The sequence below is a fragment of the Pan paniscus genome, chromosome 8 (genome assembly GCF_029289425.2).
Source record: "Pan paniscus chromosome 8, NHGRI_mPanPan1-v2.0_pri, whole genome shotgun sequence".
Classification (NCBI taxonomy): Eukaryota; Metazoa; Chordata; class Mammalia; order Primates; family Hominidae; genus Pan; species Pan paniscus.
The window spans coordinates 28641811-28659152 of NC_073257.2; the positions used below are offsets into that span (position 1 = coordinate 28641811).

Genomic DNA, 17342 nt, shown 5'->3' on the forward strand with positions numbered 1-17342 from the left:
TTTTAAAAAACAACACCATGGTTAATGTATTGAGTACTGACTAATCATATAAAGTTACTCTTAAGTCCATTTTACAGATGAAAAACTGAGGTAGGAACTCGTCCAACATCACACAGCTAGTGAGACGTAATGGATGGAGCCATTTTCCTGGTATCCAGAGGCACTAGAGAATTGTTGTTGTCCAGTATCTTTGATCATATTAATATATCTTTATCAATCATTTTACAAAAATTCCTACAAAACATGTACCTGAATACGAAGCACATATCCAAACATTTTCTTCCACAAAAAAGACACACAAAAATAAACACTGTGGACTTTCTCCAAAGCTCATGTGGAACATTTTGAATAGGCCTGATAACTGCTTCTCTTTAAGCTGAATAAGTGTGCTAGTCTCCCCTTTCTGAATCTGAGATTAAACTGAGCCAATTATCTAGAGGTGATACATCAAGGTCCCACAGAAAGTACAATTTTGTTACTATTCAAATGAGAAATTAACAGTTAAAAACTATATTTTTGACCTTGTTTTATAAGTATGCTTGATATCAAAATAAGTACTGGGCTCCTAAGATCCTCAAGATTCTGAAATGGGCAGAAATTGCTCAACTAGAAGCGAGAATATCAAATCCTTACTCCATTAAATTAACAGTTCAAAGTAAACTTAAATTTAGAAAGGTTAAAAAGTACCTTTTTATGACTTTAGCCTTTCAAGAAAGATACCGGTAGTAGAGAGAAGGGGAAAGATTGCTGAAACACTTAAAATCCAGTCTTGGTTCTCACATTTAGGTATGTGGCTCTGGAGAAGTGACTCAAACCATCACAAGGTTGTTCTCCAAAGAACAAAAACAAGGATGATGATCCCTGCCTATCTCCTAGGTTTGTGGCAAGGTTTTAATGAGGTCATGGAGGTAAAGTGCTTCAGAAATCGTAACATTCCACGCAAATGCCACACATCATTCTTAGATAGATCCCCAATTTCATACCAGGTTTATGCTCCAAACTATCAGTACTAAATCACTTGTTTATGCTATGGAAGATGTGGTCTCATAGAGGCAATGCTATAAATGGTGATTGGCCTGTACACGCCTATTTAATTAGGAATATACCCACAGCACAGTGTTAACAGCGTGACTGCAAATCCACCTACCTGTCAGATAGCTGGGTTTATCAACCAGGGGTGGGAGCTAAAAGTGAGATAAAGATATAAAAATACTCCTGGGTACCTTCAGTGTCCTTCTAGGTCAGTTATTCTACAAGCATTCTGAGGACGGTGACACAGGATAACTGTCCCTATACCAGCCTCTGCTAAATGGAAACTGTATGTAAATGCTTGTAAGAACTTTCTGCCTACTAAGTGTTCTGAGAAAGCATGATTTGCTTACATCCTGAAACAAAAGCATATCATCTGGGGAAAGAAAATTAGATTAGCAGATTAGTTTGTAAGTGAAAAGAAAAAAAACTGAAAAATTAATCTACTTTTAATCCTTCTTAGAGCTGACTATACACATAGCTAAACCACGAACAGTGTGATATTTAGATGAAAAGTGGATTTTATCTTCTTCCTAAGTCATATATAGAGGCATACTTTCTAAGCTATCTGAATAAATTTTGCTTGCTTTAATAATTCAGTTTATAGTCATGATAAGCTGTCACATGTAACTCTGTAGATTAAAACCATTTAGTAATTTTCTTTGTCTAAAAGAAATACAACAAATTTTCATATGCATCTCTCACAACTCAATTCTGAAAAATTGCACTGATTATAAATTATGTTTTAGTATTGGTAATATGAGAAATTCTCATTTTCCTTGGTACATTGTAAAAGAAAATAAATAGTACAAGCCTGCTACCTCATTAGTGATTACTAAAAGCAAACAAAGCTACTACTTATGACAACTGTCTCCTACTTTAACAACCTTAATTTCAGTATCTTTGCAGCATTGATGAAATTTTTTCAGCCTTACAATCAGCCTTCTAAAGTTTAGGGTTCCTATGTCTGCTCTGAAGGCATTTTTTCATGCCTTTATTCTTTAATAGTTATTATCTCCTAAGATTTTCTGATCCTTTCCTTTTATGTTTCTTTTTTCAAGAAAGTCATTCACTCCCAGTTTCAACTGTGGTTCCAAAATCTTCACTAGTAAAACAAAACAAAACACAACACAACACAACACATAACGATTACATGAAAGCCATGTGTTTGGTTTTGGAATGTTCATAGTTATACTGGGTTAAGAATATGACTATTACCTTGGACAACTGCTTGTACCACTGGACAAGGTGCTTTCCACATTATTCATTTAATATTCATAATGCCTCTAAGAACTAGTTACAGTTGTTCTAAGACTGATACCTAAGAAAACAGTAGACCTAAAAGTAACTAGCCTAAAGTTATCTGCTAGTAAGTGGTAAGAGAAGATATATTCTTAGAATTTGCATGACATGGATTTTCAGAGAGGAAAAGAGCAGATTACTAAGTGTACAAAGTTTCAAGACAGAAGAAAGTAAAGATAACTGAATCCATTCAGATATCTACAAGGACTTCACTGATACAGCAACTTCCATTTCTACACGGTACTTCGTAAGGGAACTCTGAAGTATGACAACTTAGTTTTGAAGTTATACTTGAAAGGTCAGTGAGTTAGCTATAATAAAGTCTTAACCGTTACCTAAATATGTAAACACAAAAGTGATCAAAACAACCTCAGTGACAATGACTCAGTAGACATTTTAATGATATATATGTGAACTTCTAAAAACTATACTTTGTTAGGTAGAATAGCTAAGCATAGGCTCCAAAGTGAATGATTCAGATCATCTTCCTCTGCTTCTTTATCCTGGGAGGTCAATTATACAGAAATATCCTGGAAGATCTGTTTATTTAATATTCGTTTGGATAAGTAAAGAAGAAAATGATTTACTTTTCAAACAGTTTGTTCAAAAGGTGGTATTTTTCCCTGTTTGGGGTCAAGATTAATCAGAGGGGTCAACTATACCTTCAGTACTCCAAGAAACACAGAAACCCAACTCAACAAGGACTTGTGTGCTATTTCATTTGTTCCCATTTTCACTACTTTCCTTTTAAAATGTTCAAGAAACACAACTTACGTTTCATTAAATAATCTAATATATCTTTTGAATAAAATCAGGTCGCTATCAATGTATTTCAAACATATGAAGACATAAAACACAGAGATGATGTTAAAATCTTTTACCTTCTGGGTCGTAGGTTTGAAAAACTCTTCTGGCTTGTTCTGAAGGAGCTTCAGGGGCAACTAAAGCCATATCCTGAAAAGATAAGAAGCATGTTGTCAACCAGCTACAGTATTATGACGTTAAAAAGAAAACAGATACTAGGGTAGGCAGACATAATGACATTGGAGTCAGAAGACTTTGAGTTACATTTGTATCATAGATGTGTAACGAGATAGGTCATAAACTCTCCAGGCCATTTATTTTACGTCTGAAAAGTGGCAATAAAAGCTTAACCACAGAAAAGTGTTGTGAACAATACATGTGGAGTTTTATATAAATACCTAAAACACTGGGGAAAAACATCTAATACAGGTAGTTACTATAAAAATGTAGCATGAAACAAAAAACAAAACAAACACAAAAACAAAACCCAAACCATTTTTTCCACATTTTTTTGTTCAGGAAAGAAGAAATAAAATGTACTCCAGTTTTCAAATATTCGAAAATAAAATCCAGAGATTTATTATAGCAAATAATGATACAATGAGATAGCAATGCATTAAAAATTTTAATTTAGTAACCTAGTCAAAGCTCAATCAACTTCTACATGTCCAGAATTTTAATTTTTCTGAACTCAAAGGAAACACCCTAGAGGACAGAAATTTCTTTCCCCCATAAAACAAATTCTCTACCATGACTAATTTATCACAGAAAACATTTATCAGGATTCTAAGCACAAAAATTGTGTTCTCTTTGATTCTTTACATTTACCCCACATATCTAAGCCATTATGAAATTCTACTTGACACACATGAATCTAAAATGTAGGCTCCTGTTGTTTACCTCTGGTTAGCTTTTACCTATAATTGTCTTTGCCTATAATGGTGTTTACTCAGACAAACGTCATCAGAGGGTAAGTTTTTAAGTATCCCTTCCTACTACCTTGAATCCTTTTTATGGGGTACAAATGTTAACATCTAAACTGCTGTTCCCCTGTGAACACAATTTTTGCAAGAAATGTACTTCTTAACTATTGTTCTAATATCTCATCTTTACTCTGTTCACAGGTGAAGAAACTAAGAATCAGAGGAGTTTTAACTCAGCCATGAGGACTCGATTCCTGAAAACCTTATTTATAAAAAACAGGAATGGGAACTAAAACAAGGCAACCTGTGCAAGTCCTTACAAGTTTTTCATGTATTACAGTAAAAGGTAAAGCAACTTAAAAACCACTTGACATTTTTTAACATTTGTAAAATTTTGTAATGCACAGTTGTCTCTCATTTACCATCCCTTGCTAGAAACTTCTTAGGCTCACCCTTCACTGCATTTCCAACATTATTTTGCTGATAATGTATATGCCCAAGTGACATGTTTTCATTTGGCTTAACTTTCAATGCCTTTTTGATTTTATGATCTAATCCTTTATTGCTGGACCCTTGAATTGTATCTAGTCTTCTGCTATTACAAAAAATGCTGAATCAAATAAACCTGAACATGTAACATCATAAACGTGCAGTTATATTTGCACAGCAGGTCACCAGAGTGGGATGGCTGGGTCAAAGGTTTATTTAACCTGAACAGTATTTCTTAAAACCCTCTTTCCTTTTTCTGATACATTACCAATACAGCCTTAGCTCTATAATTAACTCTTATGCCAAAGCTAGGACTGCAGTGTTGGCGCTCAGATTTAGGGAGCAATTGCTGACATGTGGGTTATTATTATTCCTCAGTTCCCTTTATCACTCCCAAACCTTAGTTGCAGATTTCTACATTTATTCTAGTATAAGCTTTAGCTCCCTTAACTATTTCTAACACATTTTTCTTTTTCAATTGTCTCCGTTAGACTGTTGAAATTTATAGATGAACACCATAACCTTTGAAATTCTGGCTGAGAAGGTACATGGTTACAGATTCAAATTTTATGCAGAGGGGGAACTTACAGGGGCACAAAATCAGGATACAGTTATTCTTTCTATTCACCATCTGTTCCATTCTCAACCTTTTTTGCGGTCACCAATGAATGAGGAAAAGTTCTGAAATGAGTTTTAAGATACTGCTGGTAATTTCTAAGTATTATTTAAAACTATGATCTAAACAGAAGAAAAGGGAGTATCAGGTTACTTTTTTCTGGGTTAAATCTTTTTGGGGGAAAGGTAGTAGAAATGTAACTGAAGTGTTACTTCAATATTGCTACAAAGTAAAGTTTGGGAAATTATCGCTGTTTACATAGTAGAGGGAAGCAAGTAGAATTCCAGATTTTAGCCATAGAAGGTTTAGATCAGATTCTCTGGCATTAAGGAGCTGACAGTTCAGGAGTGTAAAAAGAATTTAAAGTAAACTACCTGATGCCTTGTCTCTAAGTACCAAGTGTTTTTGTTTTTTTTTTTTTAAATACTCTGCTACTGGTTGGGCACGGTGGGTCACGCCTGTAATCCCAGGACTTTGGGAGACCAAGGTGGGCAGATAACGAGGTCAGGAGTTAGTTAGAGACCAGACTGGCCAACATGGTGAAACCCCGTCTCTACTACAAATACAAAAAATAGCTGGGTGTGGTGGCGGGCTCCTGTTATCCCAGCTACTTGGGAGGCTGAGGCAGGAAAATCATTTGAACCTGTGAGGCGGAGGTTGCAGTGAACCAAGATCATGCCATTGCACTCCAGCCTGGGCAACAGGGCAAGACTCCGTCTCAAAAACAAACAAACAAACAAACAACAAACCACTACGCCAACGCAGAAAGAAATTAAAGTAAACCTTAATGAAAAGTATACCACACATCTCTTTCTTGCCTCTGGTTCTGAACAGGCTATACAAGCTCACCTGCTATAGAAAGAGCATTTGGAACTTAGGCAAAAATCTCGGTGGACTCTAGTTAACATGTGTTCATTTAGAGCAGGGTTTGGCAAGCATTTTTCTGTAATGGGCCATAGAGTAAATTTTTATAGTAAATTTTTATGTTTTGCAGGGCACATGGTCTTAGCAGCAAAACACATGGCCATGGCTATGTTCCAATAAAACTTTACTGAAGCAGGTGGTGACTTTATTTGGCCTGAGGGCCATTTGCTGACCTATGATTTAGATAATATATTACATATTTTTCCCCCAAATGCTCTAACATTTATTTATTTTTTTTAGACGGAGTCTTGCTCTGTTGCCCAGGCTGGAGTGCAGTGGTGTGATCTTGCCTCACTGCAACCTCCACCTCCCAGGTTCAAGCAAATCTCTGCCCCAGCCTCCCGAGTAGCTGGGATTACAGGCATCCACCACCACGCCCGGCTAATTTTTGTATTTTTAGTAGAGACCGGGTTTCACTATCTTGGCCAGGCTGGTCTTGAACTCCTGACCTCATGATCCACCCACCTCGGGTTCCTAAAGTGCTGGGATTACAGGCTTGAGCCACTGCAACCAGCCTTTAACATTTATTAAACATGCCAACTTTTTGATATATGGGGGGAGTAAAGACATCTTAATCACTTTTACAGATTTTACAAAGAATATATTTTGGCTATTAGCAGAAATAGAAAAGAGGGCACAGAATTCTAGCTAGAAGGAACGGAATCAGGAAAGGCAGGGAGATGTGACTTCATAGCACACAGGGAAACTGAAAAAGGTGAACAGGACTGAGAACTGTGACAGAAAAGGAGGACTTAGGAAGGGAAATGAGCTTTGACAGAAGAATGAATTTGATTTTCGAACTTTTAGAGTTTGGAGGTAATGGTTAAACATCCAAGTAGAATACATGGAGTTATCTTAATACTTGGCACACTACGAACACTCACTGTTAGCTAACTGCGAGCTTCTCGTGAGCTATTAGAAATAGAATATTAGTGTTAGACTGAGGTTACGGCTGGGGAACTTGCAAGGGAAAATATTGAAAACTTATGAAAGCAGATTCCTTCAAAGAACTAAGAAGCGAGTACAGTTGATCCTCAAACAACATGGATATGAACTGCATGGGTCCACTTATATATGAATTTTTTCTCAATAAATATATTGGAAATTTTTCTTGGAAATTTGCGACAATTTGAAAAACTCGCAAACTGTGCAGCCTAGAGATATTTTCAAAAGTTAAGAAAAAATTATGCCATGCATGCATAAAATATATGTAGATACTAGTCTATTTTTTTTACTACCATGAAATGCCACAAATCTATTATAAAAAGTTAAAATGTATCAAAACAGGGGCATACAGACTGTACCTGGCACCACTCACAGTCAAGAGATGTAAATGAACGTAAAGATGCAGTATCAGATCACAACAGCATAAAATTAACTTTAGTGCATACTGTACTACTGGAATAATTTCATCACCATCTCCTGATGCTATTGTGGTGAGCTTGTGTTGTATCTGCTCAGAGCACAAGTATGGTGCTAATCATCTCCGCATGTGCAGCCCATCACTCCAGTGAGTTCCACATCACAGTAAAAAGTGATCTTAAGCAGTTCTCACATACTTTTCATCATGTTTAGTGCAATACTGTAAATCTTGAAAAAAACCATGGAACCCATATGAAGTGCCACTAGTGATGCTGGAAGTTCTCCCAAGAAACCAAAGTCAGGAAGTAAGAAAAAGTGGAATTGCTTGATATGCACCATGGATTGAGGTCTGCTGCTGTGGTTGCTCACTATGTCAAGATAAATGAATCCAGCATAAATATCGTAAAGAAAGAAAAGGAAATTCCTGAAGCCATTGCTGCAGCCATACAAACCTTCCACTTTTTGCAAAATACCTCCTTGTACAAAAAATGCAACTTGTATGTAAGTGCAGGGTTGCTATAGGAAAGGCACACCTTTAGATTCTAATATGATTTAAGAAAAAGTGCAGTCATTATACAAGTTAAAGCAAAACAAAAGTGAAGGAGCTAAAGGTGGAGAACTTAATGCCAGCAAAGGATGGTTTGATAATTTTAGAAACTGGTTTGGCTTTAAAAATATCAAGGTAACAGGAGAAGCAGCTTCTGCTAACAAAGAGGCAGCAGTTAAGTTCTCAGAAACCATTAAGAAAATCTTTGAGAAGAAAGAATATCTGCCTGAACAGGTTTTTAATGTGGACAAAGGTGTCCTATTCTGGCATGGGGGGGAAATGCCATAAAGGACATTTATAAGTAAGGAAGAGAAGGAAGCACTAGGATTTAAGACAGAAAGGAAAAGGCTACTGTTTTATGCACATGCAGTCAGGGTGATGACCAGGACTGCCCTTATTTATAAAACTGCTAAACCCAAGCCTTGAAGGGAAAAAGATAACACCAGCTGCCGATCTTTTGGCTGTATAAGAAAGAAGGCCTGGAAGAGAATGCTTTCTCTGGATCAGTTCTATCAATGCTGTGTACCTGAAGTTACCTAGTACCCTGCCAGTAAGAGACCACCTTTTAAAGTTCTTTTGATATTGGACAATGTCCCTGGCCACCCAGAATCCCATGAGCTCACCACCAAAGGCACCAAAATAGTTAACTGCCCTCAAACACAACATCACTAATACAGCCTCTAGATTAGGAGGTCATAAGGACCCTTGAGGCTCATTACACACAGTAGTCTGCAGAAAAGATATGGTTATTGCTATTAAAGAGAACCGCAACAGCAAGAACAACATGGAAGTCTGGTAGGATTACAGTACTGAAGAGGCCATCACTGTTACAGAAAAAGCTAATCCATCTGGCCCAAAACATATTCCTGCTAGAGAACACTGTGTCCAGATATTGTGCATGAGTTCATAGGATTTACAGAGCCAATCAGAGTAAAGGGTTTCAAGATAAAGATCTTGGAGAAATTCAAGAGCTAACAGATACCACATCAGAAGAAATAACAGAAGATGGCTTGATAGAGATGAGTGCTTCTGAACCAGTGCTGGACAATGAGGAAGATGACGTAGAAGAAGCAGGGCCAGAATACAAACTGACATTCATTATAATTTTAACATATTCTTTTCTCCGGCTTATGAGATTACAGTATATAATACATATAAAATACAAAATCTGTGTTAATCTACTGTTGGTTACGGTAAGGCTTCCAGCCAACAACTGGCTACTAGTAGTTAAATTTTTGAGGGAGTCAAAAGTTGTATGTGGATTTTTGACTATGCAGGGGGTTAGCACCCCAACTCCCATGTTGCTTAAGGGTCAATTATGTTTTCAAAAATGAACTGCATTAGTCTGTTTTCACACTGCTATAAAGATACTACCTGAGGTGGGGTAATTTATAAATAAAAGGTTTAACTGACTCATATATCTACATAGCTGGGGAGGCTTCAGGAAACTTATGATCATGCCAGACAGCGAAGGAGAAGCAAGCACCTTCTTCACAAGGCAGCAGGGGAGACAGCATGCAGGGGAAGCATCAGACATATATCAAACAACCAGATCTCCTGAGAACTCACTATCAGAAGAACAGCATGGGGGAAACAGCCCCCATGACTCAATCGCCTCCCACCAGGTCCCTCCTTACTATGCGAGATGAGATCTGGGTAGGGACAAAGCCAAATCATATCAGGAATTAAGGCAACTTATTGGTTGAAGTTAAGTGTAAAACAAGTAACTCAAAACCCTGTATGTGGGGAAATGATAACAAACCCATTTGTTAGCTATTTAAACAGAAACTCTTTCTTTCCTCCCAACATACAACCCAGTGATACTGGTTAGGCTCCAAATAACAAAACCACCAACTATAACTGTCATTACTAATAAACTATGTCTTGAACAATTAAAAAAAAAATCATGTTTTGCTCTTTTGGTCTCAGTCATATACTACTAACAGCTAATTTGGTCAACTCTTTAGGCAATAACTCTTAATCACACCACTTAAAAAAGATGTGTTTACACTAGAGGATGAAAAAAGAGAATGAAAAGAGAAGAAACCCAAGAGATTATTGTAAATTCAAATGGAAACATTCCAGAAGTTTTCTTCCACAAATCAAAACCAGTACATAGTCTTCTAAAGTGATTACTGGCTTGCTTATTTTGACTGTTTACAATGCTTTTTGGATCACCGTAGAAAATGATCTTTTATTTAAACCTTGTTTAAATTTATGTAATGTTTAAATGTTCAGAGATGTAATCAGAAAGTTACAAAACCACCTTCTATTCCCATTAAAGTGTTTCATGTTGCAGTTCTTTTAACTCTGTAATTTTAATTCAAATTAATTATAAACACTAATTTTTGCCAATTTATTTAACTTAAACACTTGTAAACAGGGTTCCTAGTATAAAGATCTGTAGACTAATCCATGTAGCAAACTTAATATTAATATTCAATATACTGCATATTTGCATAGCAAGTTTGAAGAGCAAGTATAGAATTACATTCAATTGAGAGTGTTTTACAATCAAGACAAAACACTTTAGAGGTATAACTGCCGTATTTTTCTTATTGTACATAAAATGGTTTAGTTAGAAGGAATGTAATGACTTTATAAATGTGAAGAGGAGGATTCTACCCTCAGATTTTCCATTTCCAAAATTTAATATAGCAACAGCTTTTAGGTTCCATATGTAGTATATTTTCTCTATCTAACTATACATAAAACTATAATTTCTTAAACATTTGGCAGGCTTAATAGATGGTAGAGAAAAACCCAGTCTGTGCACTTAAGGTCGCAGTCTAATAGAACAGAGAAAAACATGCTACTCTATCTTTACTTCCAAGAATCTTATTAAATTTATCCTAAGAAAATTATCTTCCAAGATGAAGTTCTAACAAATATACACTAATCCTACACTCCCCCACCACACACACAAAAAACCCCATGAATGATAATTAAGTAAAGGGATTCCAAGGTCAGCAAATACACTTGCATTTTCTTTTCTTCATCCCTAGTTGTAATACTTAGGAGAAAATTTCAACATGTACTGCATTTGGAACTCTTTTAGGTACCCTCAGTAGGAAGAGATCCTACACATAAGACTCAACGATTACATACTGTTTTAGTTAGCAATTTAAGCTCTGATTTACCATCAAAATTATTTTTATTGTAAAAGCAGTTCTTTACATTAGTCTGATATAATCACATGATTTTATCAGAGGAATTTATATTCAACCAATTTACTGGTCAACAGGGATTGCAAAACAATATAGCTTTTAAAATTATCTAGCCTCACTCAGCTTAAATGCAGAGGGTTGGCGGGGGGGCGGGGGATGGAGGTAGGTGGACCAAGCTGTTAATGGGATTATCTAATAGCCTACAATCATGAAACAGATATCTCCTTTTCACGTAGCTCTGTATTATCAGTGTAACTATTCACTACTCACCATAAACCTTTTAAAATGTTGTAACATTAGCCATCCTTCTAAACACCTACTGAAATATAAGGCCTGTGTACAGTGGGTTGGCTGGGGATAAGTAATTCATTACTGAAAAGGTCTTTAAAGTTTATCTCATTAAGCCTTTCATCATTATGAAGAGCAATCTGCTGTCACGATTCATCAAAGAACCTCCAAGAGCATCGTCATCTAACTTCAAGAATGATTGCACATATATAAATGACATTTTAGCTTGCAGACAACATATTATAGTGTTTAAAGTCCCTCCAATAAATAAATAAAAGGTAAATGCTGTATAATTTACCTTTAAGCAAAATTTTACTTTATAATGTTTCACCTTTAGTCTTTGCTTACTATCTGTATTTATGAACAAATAATTTGGGAAATAGATTTTAAGTCAATTAAATCATCTCAAAACACAGAACGTCATTAGTGCCAGCAAGATTAACAGAATTCAGTTAATCCCAATACCTGAAAGCAGGAAGGATGGTGGTCTTTTCTCTTATTCTTCCATTATTTTCCAAATAACGTGTAAAGCCCAGGTCACCTCCACAGTAGCCCACTGCTGTGAGGCACCAATCTGTGTAGTATGGGCAGAGAAATCAGGGTAGGAAACACAGCAGACAGCCCTCTGAGGTTCTTCCTCTAGAAACACAGACTCTAAATGCACAAGTGGAAATAACGCAGTGGGAGAAGAAGTTTCCATCAGATGTAATCTACTCTTGTGCCATAATTATTAAAATCATTAATGAGTGAGCTGCTGACTCTCCAAATTATCGTAATCGACCAACTAACTTTAACAAATCCGTCAAGCTTTTCTTGAAGTTAGGCGATGTTCTTGGAGGTTCTTTGATTATTCATGACAGCAGATTGCTCTTCATAATGATGAAAGGCTTAATGAATAAACTTTAAAGACCTTTTCAGTAATGAATTACTTATCCCCAGCCAACTCACTGTACACAGGCCTTATAATTCAGTAGGTGTTTAGAAGGATAGTTAATGTTACATTTTAAAAGGTTTCTGGTGAACAGAGAATAGTTATACTGGTAATACAGATAGAGGTACCTGAAAAAATAAAGTTCCTCTTTATTTCAAAGTTAGGACTCTTTGTATCACTGGAATTAAACTGTTCAATCACCTAGTGATACAAGGTAATCGATGGTGGTAGATAATATTATTGTTCCCAATTAGTTGCCGCTTCCTCCTTCTAAGAGGATTATTTGTCACTGTCTGTTGCTAAGTGACCTGAAGTACTTTTCTCTGAAATGGGCCTACTTCCTTGCCTCATTGACATCAGATTCAGCCAGAGAAATACAACTGGGAGTGACATTATGCTAGCTCCTAGCAGAAACTTTAAGTGCCACTCTCTGGTTTGGCCAGAAGTCTTGTTCTTTTCCCTCTCTTATGAGAACTGCACATTCCAGGCAGAGGCTACTCCTTCAGCCCAGATCTTAAAATAAAAGAAACACGTGGAGCACACCTGCAGCCGACATGTAAGTTATGAGGGCGGTAAGCTTTGGGCTGGGTGTGTTGGGGAGAGAGGTATGGTGGCAGTGGTGTGCTCCAGTACAGCCAAAAAGAGGGTACATTGTTTTTAGAGATGTTAAAACATTCTCAACTTCCTTTTTGCCATCACCACATGCAGGCAAATCTGAACAATGTCAGTAGTCACACACTCCTCCTACCCACAGGATGGGCTGTTCTCATCGCCCCCTTCTTGAGTACCACTGTGTACAGGACTGAAATGTCAGGGTTGTTGGTTACTGCAGCAAGCTGGCAAAGGGGATTAAAACCTAATATTCTGGCTGGGGCTGTATGTTGCTTGTGCCACATGTACTCTATTTGATCTTCCTATTGAGAGCAGCTACATTTTCCTCTTGTGTCTTCCCTCATGCTATCCAGTAACTCTGACCTTAACAATGTAAGCTGCACATGGAGGAATCTCCACATACGCAGACTTCATGTTTCCTATGAAAATTAATGCTTAAGAAGATTACTGAAACTGTGTCCACTCAATACCAATAATTTAATCTTGGGAGGCTTGGATTAGTATGAACAAAAAGTGAGGGCCCCCAACCAATCCTACCTCGTTTTCTACAATTTTAAACAAGGTTTGCATGATTACAAATTAGTCACAGTACTCATATTTATAATTTAAAATTTTATCACAGCTGTGCAGAGAAGCTTTGACTGTTGATTCAGAAGGCTGCTCTACTTCCATGAATTTGCTTTACATTCATGCCACAGATATTCCTGTTTAGCTTTCCATATCAAGACAGACTTTCATATAGTAAGGATGATTTGTAAATAAATCTGATTATTCAAGCTGGTCCTACAGCTGATCGTCAACCTTTGCTTTCATCTTAATATCCTAGCACAACTAGTATGGTTTAGCTATCATCTACCAATTACTATTCCCCAAACACAGTATTAACTTTCCCATTATAACACTACATCTATACAGCTTTCACTTCACATCAGTCTCAAAGTTACCATGTCCTTTCATTCAAGTGTAATCTTTTCTACACCTACTTCTTCCCTCTTCCAGGGCCTACTCTACTCTAGCAGAATGAGTTGTTTTCTTAAGGGAGGGAAGTAGTTAAATGCATAGCTCAGAAGTCAGAAGACTGGAGTTTAAATCCTGCCTTGGTACTCACTAGTATCTAACTTTGGAGATGTCATTTTTCTCATTGGCCCCAGACTGTAACATGCAGATGAAAACGGCACGCAGCTCACAGGGTTGGTTTGAGGATTAAATGAGGAATGCTCCTGAGATGATTAATTAGCATACTGCCTAACATACAGACAACATTCAGTAAACATTCACAGTAAACTATTACCATGTATTATTAATCCTTACGTTCCAACAGTACTTACCACAATACTGAATGTGTGTGACAGTAGGTAGTGTGGGAAATCAGTTAGTGCCACAAGAAGGAAGGAAGTTGGAAGAAAGAACAGGAGCAACAAGAGAGTAGGAGAATCAGCGGACACAATACGAATGGTGGAAGGTTGGACCAGGAATGCTGAGCAAGATTTTGATAAGCGTATTCTGGGCAGAGGATAACATAAGCAAAGCGTGTGCAAACACACACAATAATCCCCCAAATTAAACTTAGTAAGACTTAGTGGCGGTCATCTATTAACCATACAAGACCTTTTTTTGTACTCTGCTATCAACTCTACTGGCTATGATTTTTTTCTATCAATTCTGAACAGATAGCTAGGGGTGTGGGCTTAATGATACTGACTCTTAATTAAAACTCATAGGCTTCATTCCTAACAGAATACTTCTAGGCCCTTCCATCAGTATTTTATCTTTAGACAATTATTTGGATACTATTGTAAGAGAAAAAGAAAAATTCAGTGGAAAAGAGAGACTTCTTCCAGGAAGGCTAGCATCACTGATGACTGAGAAGTAATAACTAAAAGAAAAAGAAAATTCAGGGAAATCACAAAAACCAGAATATACAAATGCAGCTGCATAAGGCAAAGAGTACATAAGGGTAACTGATGTTCACTTGGCTTAAGGAGGCAAGAACATTTATATTTTGAAAGATTTCTGGTCAAAATAATTAAAAATAAAAAGCTTTAGTATTATGGTGGTACAAGTCATTGGCATAATCCTAGATGGCTGATGGGGGACAGCCCCAAATTGTGCTAAGCAGGTAGGAAAGAGTTTGTGATTAAAAATTTACATGCTTGTAATAATTCAAATCATTGAGAATAATTAAGATGTCCAGATGTCTACCCAGACTTTCCAAGTAGTTCAGATAAGAGATTAACTTCAGGATCCTTTAAGTTGTTATTTTAAGGTGTTAAAAGTCACAGAAGTTATGATTAAACTACAAGAACAAATAATTAGCATTTTCCCTATTTCCTTTCTGTATTAGATGAGGCATGAAATCTCAATATATGCACAAACTCCAGAATTTACTTAAGATAAAAGGATGAGGTAACTAAACTGCAATAAAACACAAAATGCCAACGGTGAATTTTCTTGGAAGAGTAAACGTATAAAGCATCACTTTACAGCTTTTCCTTAACACCGTTTTATTACATGCAGAGAAATGTCGATGTAGAACTGTCCAGTTTTTAAATACCTAAGAGAGAAAGGCTCTAACAGTTCACCACAGTGTTTTTCCTGTTACACCAAGGAGTAATAAAAGCAGCTTGTGCTGTAGAAATAATTCTCCCTACATTCCCAGTAACAGATCCCACTGGAAGAACAATGTCAGCTCACACAGCAACAGTTAAATAATTTTTTCCTCCTTAGCATTAAATTCAGTTTCTTTATATGAACAGTTCTGTCATGGATATTCACGTGTTCATGCCTGACAAGAAAACTGCTTTTATCAAAGGAAAGGTCAAAGGTGAGGTTCCGCACACACATAGAGCCCCTTTATAACCATAAAAGAGAACAAAAAAGTGATGTAAAACTCATCTCCCCAACTTCAATGAAGAGTTTAAATGGAGTACCAAGCAAATTAGCCACTGATCTTCTGAAGATGAAACTAGATGCTATAGGCAGGGTCCAACTATTTTTATATTGGATCAACAGCTGTCACTCCACATTGAGATTCAAATGCACAATAAAAACAAAAAAGGCATTTATTATGTCTTCCATTTTATACATCTTAAATTCTAGTAATATTTAAAGTAGATTTTCAGATTTAAAGTGCCCATTTTGAATTTGCATTGAAAATTAATTTCCTAATTAGTTCCCAATTCAAGGGAAATTAAGAAAGTGACCCAAATAAATTATTCTTAAAACCCAAGTATAAAAATAAAAGATGAAGAATCAATGAGGAAAACGATGGTTAGGGAGAAAATAGAGGACAAATGCCCTAATGTTTGAACACTTAAATAATTATGTATTATTATGAAAGACCTGACTCCTAACATATTTGACATATTACAAAACAAATGTTACACAGCCTTCATCTAATAAGAGCTAGTTTTTTCTTCTGAAATTAAGGAAAAACAATTCAAAAAGTTTAAGTTCTGTATTCCTTAAGCATCTACTTTTCAAAATACATTTCTTTTTACCTGTGCAGTAGGTTCACATGTTTTCAAGTAACCTCACTGAAAGTGCCATGATACGATTTCTGAAGACCCATGCCCACAGGGCACATTCTGTCTCCATGTACAGACCTTTGTTCTGCCACAGCTCAGATGACCTGCTTGGAAAGTTCTCCATCGTACTTAATAGGAATTAAGTTTCCCTCTTTGAAGAGGTCCATTTACGTACTGCATTTCACCTCACCCGTATCCTCTTATTAGAAGTTCTGTGGGAACCCTGCTGCTTGATGACTCTGCAGTTCCTATAAGGTTCCTGAAGTTAGATTCTGTGATATTCTCCCTCAGTAGTAACTACAAAAATCTCATTTACATAGGGTGGCTTAGATGCATTTCTCACAACCAGACTCCTTAGGATACTATGTCAAGGAGTACAATAACAGTTTTGTTGTTTGACAGAGACAGAGGGTTAGTAAGAAAAGATGCCTCTTTCTATATCAGACAGAAAATATGATTTATAAAACATGGCGGTTTAAATTTAAAACCTTAAAATTATATTTCTTCATGAAAGAAATGTTATAAATGATCAACCTGAACATTTTTACAACCTGTTCATAAAATTATTTATTTTTAATGATGATTTTCAAGTAAAACTGACTTGTGAAAAATCTCTTTTAATCCTACAAAATGTGTTGGATGATTATAGGTCAGGAAGAGGGCACCAGTACAATTAAAAAGGTAAATTCTGGGTCACTGGATATATCAAATATAAAGTGATAAGTTCATTAAGTAAATACTTTGGCACTGAAAATTAAAATCATGAACCTATACTAGTGCCCTTTAAAAAAATTATATTTAATTACTTTAAGTCCTAAAAG

The 17342-nt window shown here is 36.3% G+C and overlaps 1 protein-coding gene across 3 annotated transcripts in view; it reads right to left on the reverse strand.

Annotated features, from left to right (window-relative positions):
- MINDY3 (MINDY lysine 48 deubiquitinase 3) overlaps positions 1–17342 on the reverse strand; it is an 82158-nt gene that overhangs the window by 14743 nt on the left and 50073 nt on the right. For all 3 annotated transcript variants that reach the window (XR_004664531.3, XM_008956581.6, XM_003831183.7), the window contains one exon: positions 3213–3285. Coding sequence is in view for 2 of the 3 variants with exons in the window: in XM_008956581.6 (XP_008954829.2) it covers positions 3213–3285 (73 nt within the window). In the remaining variant the exon portion in view is untranslated. The remainder of the gene's footprint in view (positions 1–3212; positions 3286–17342) is intronic.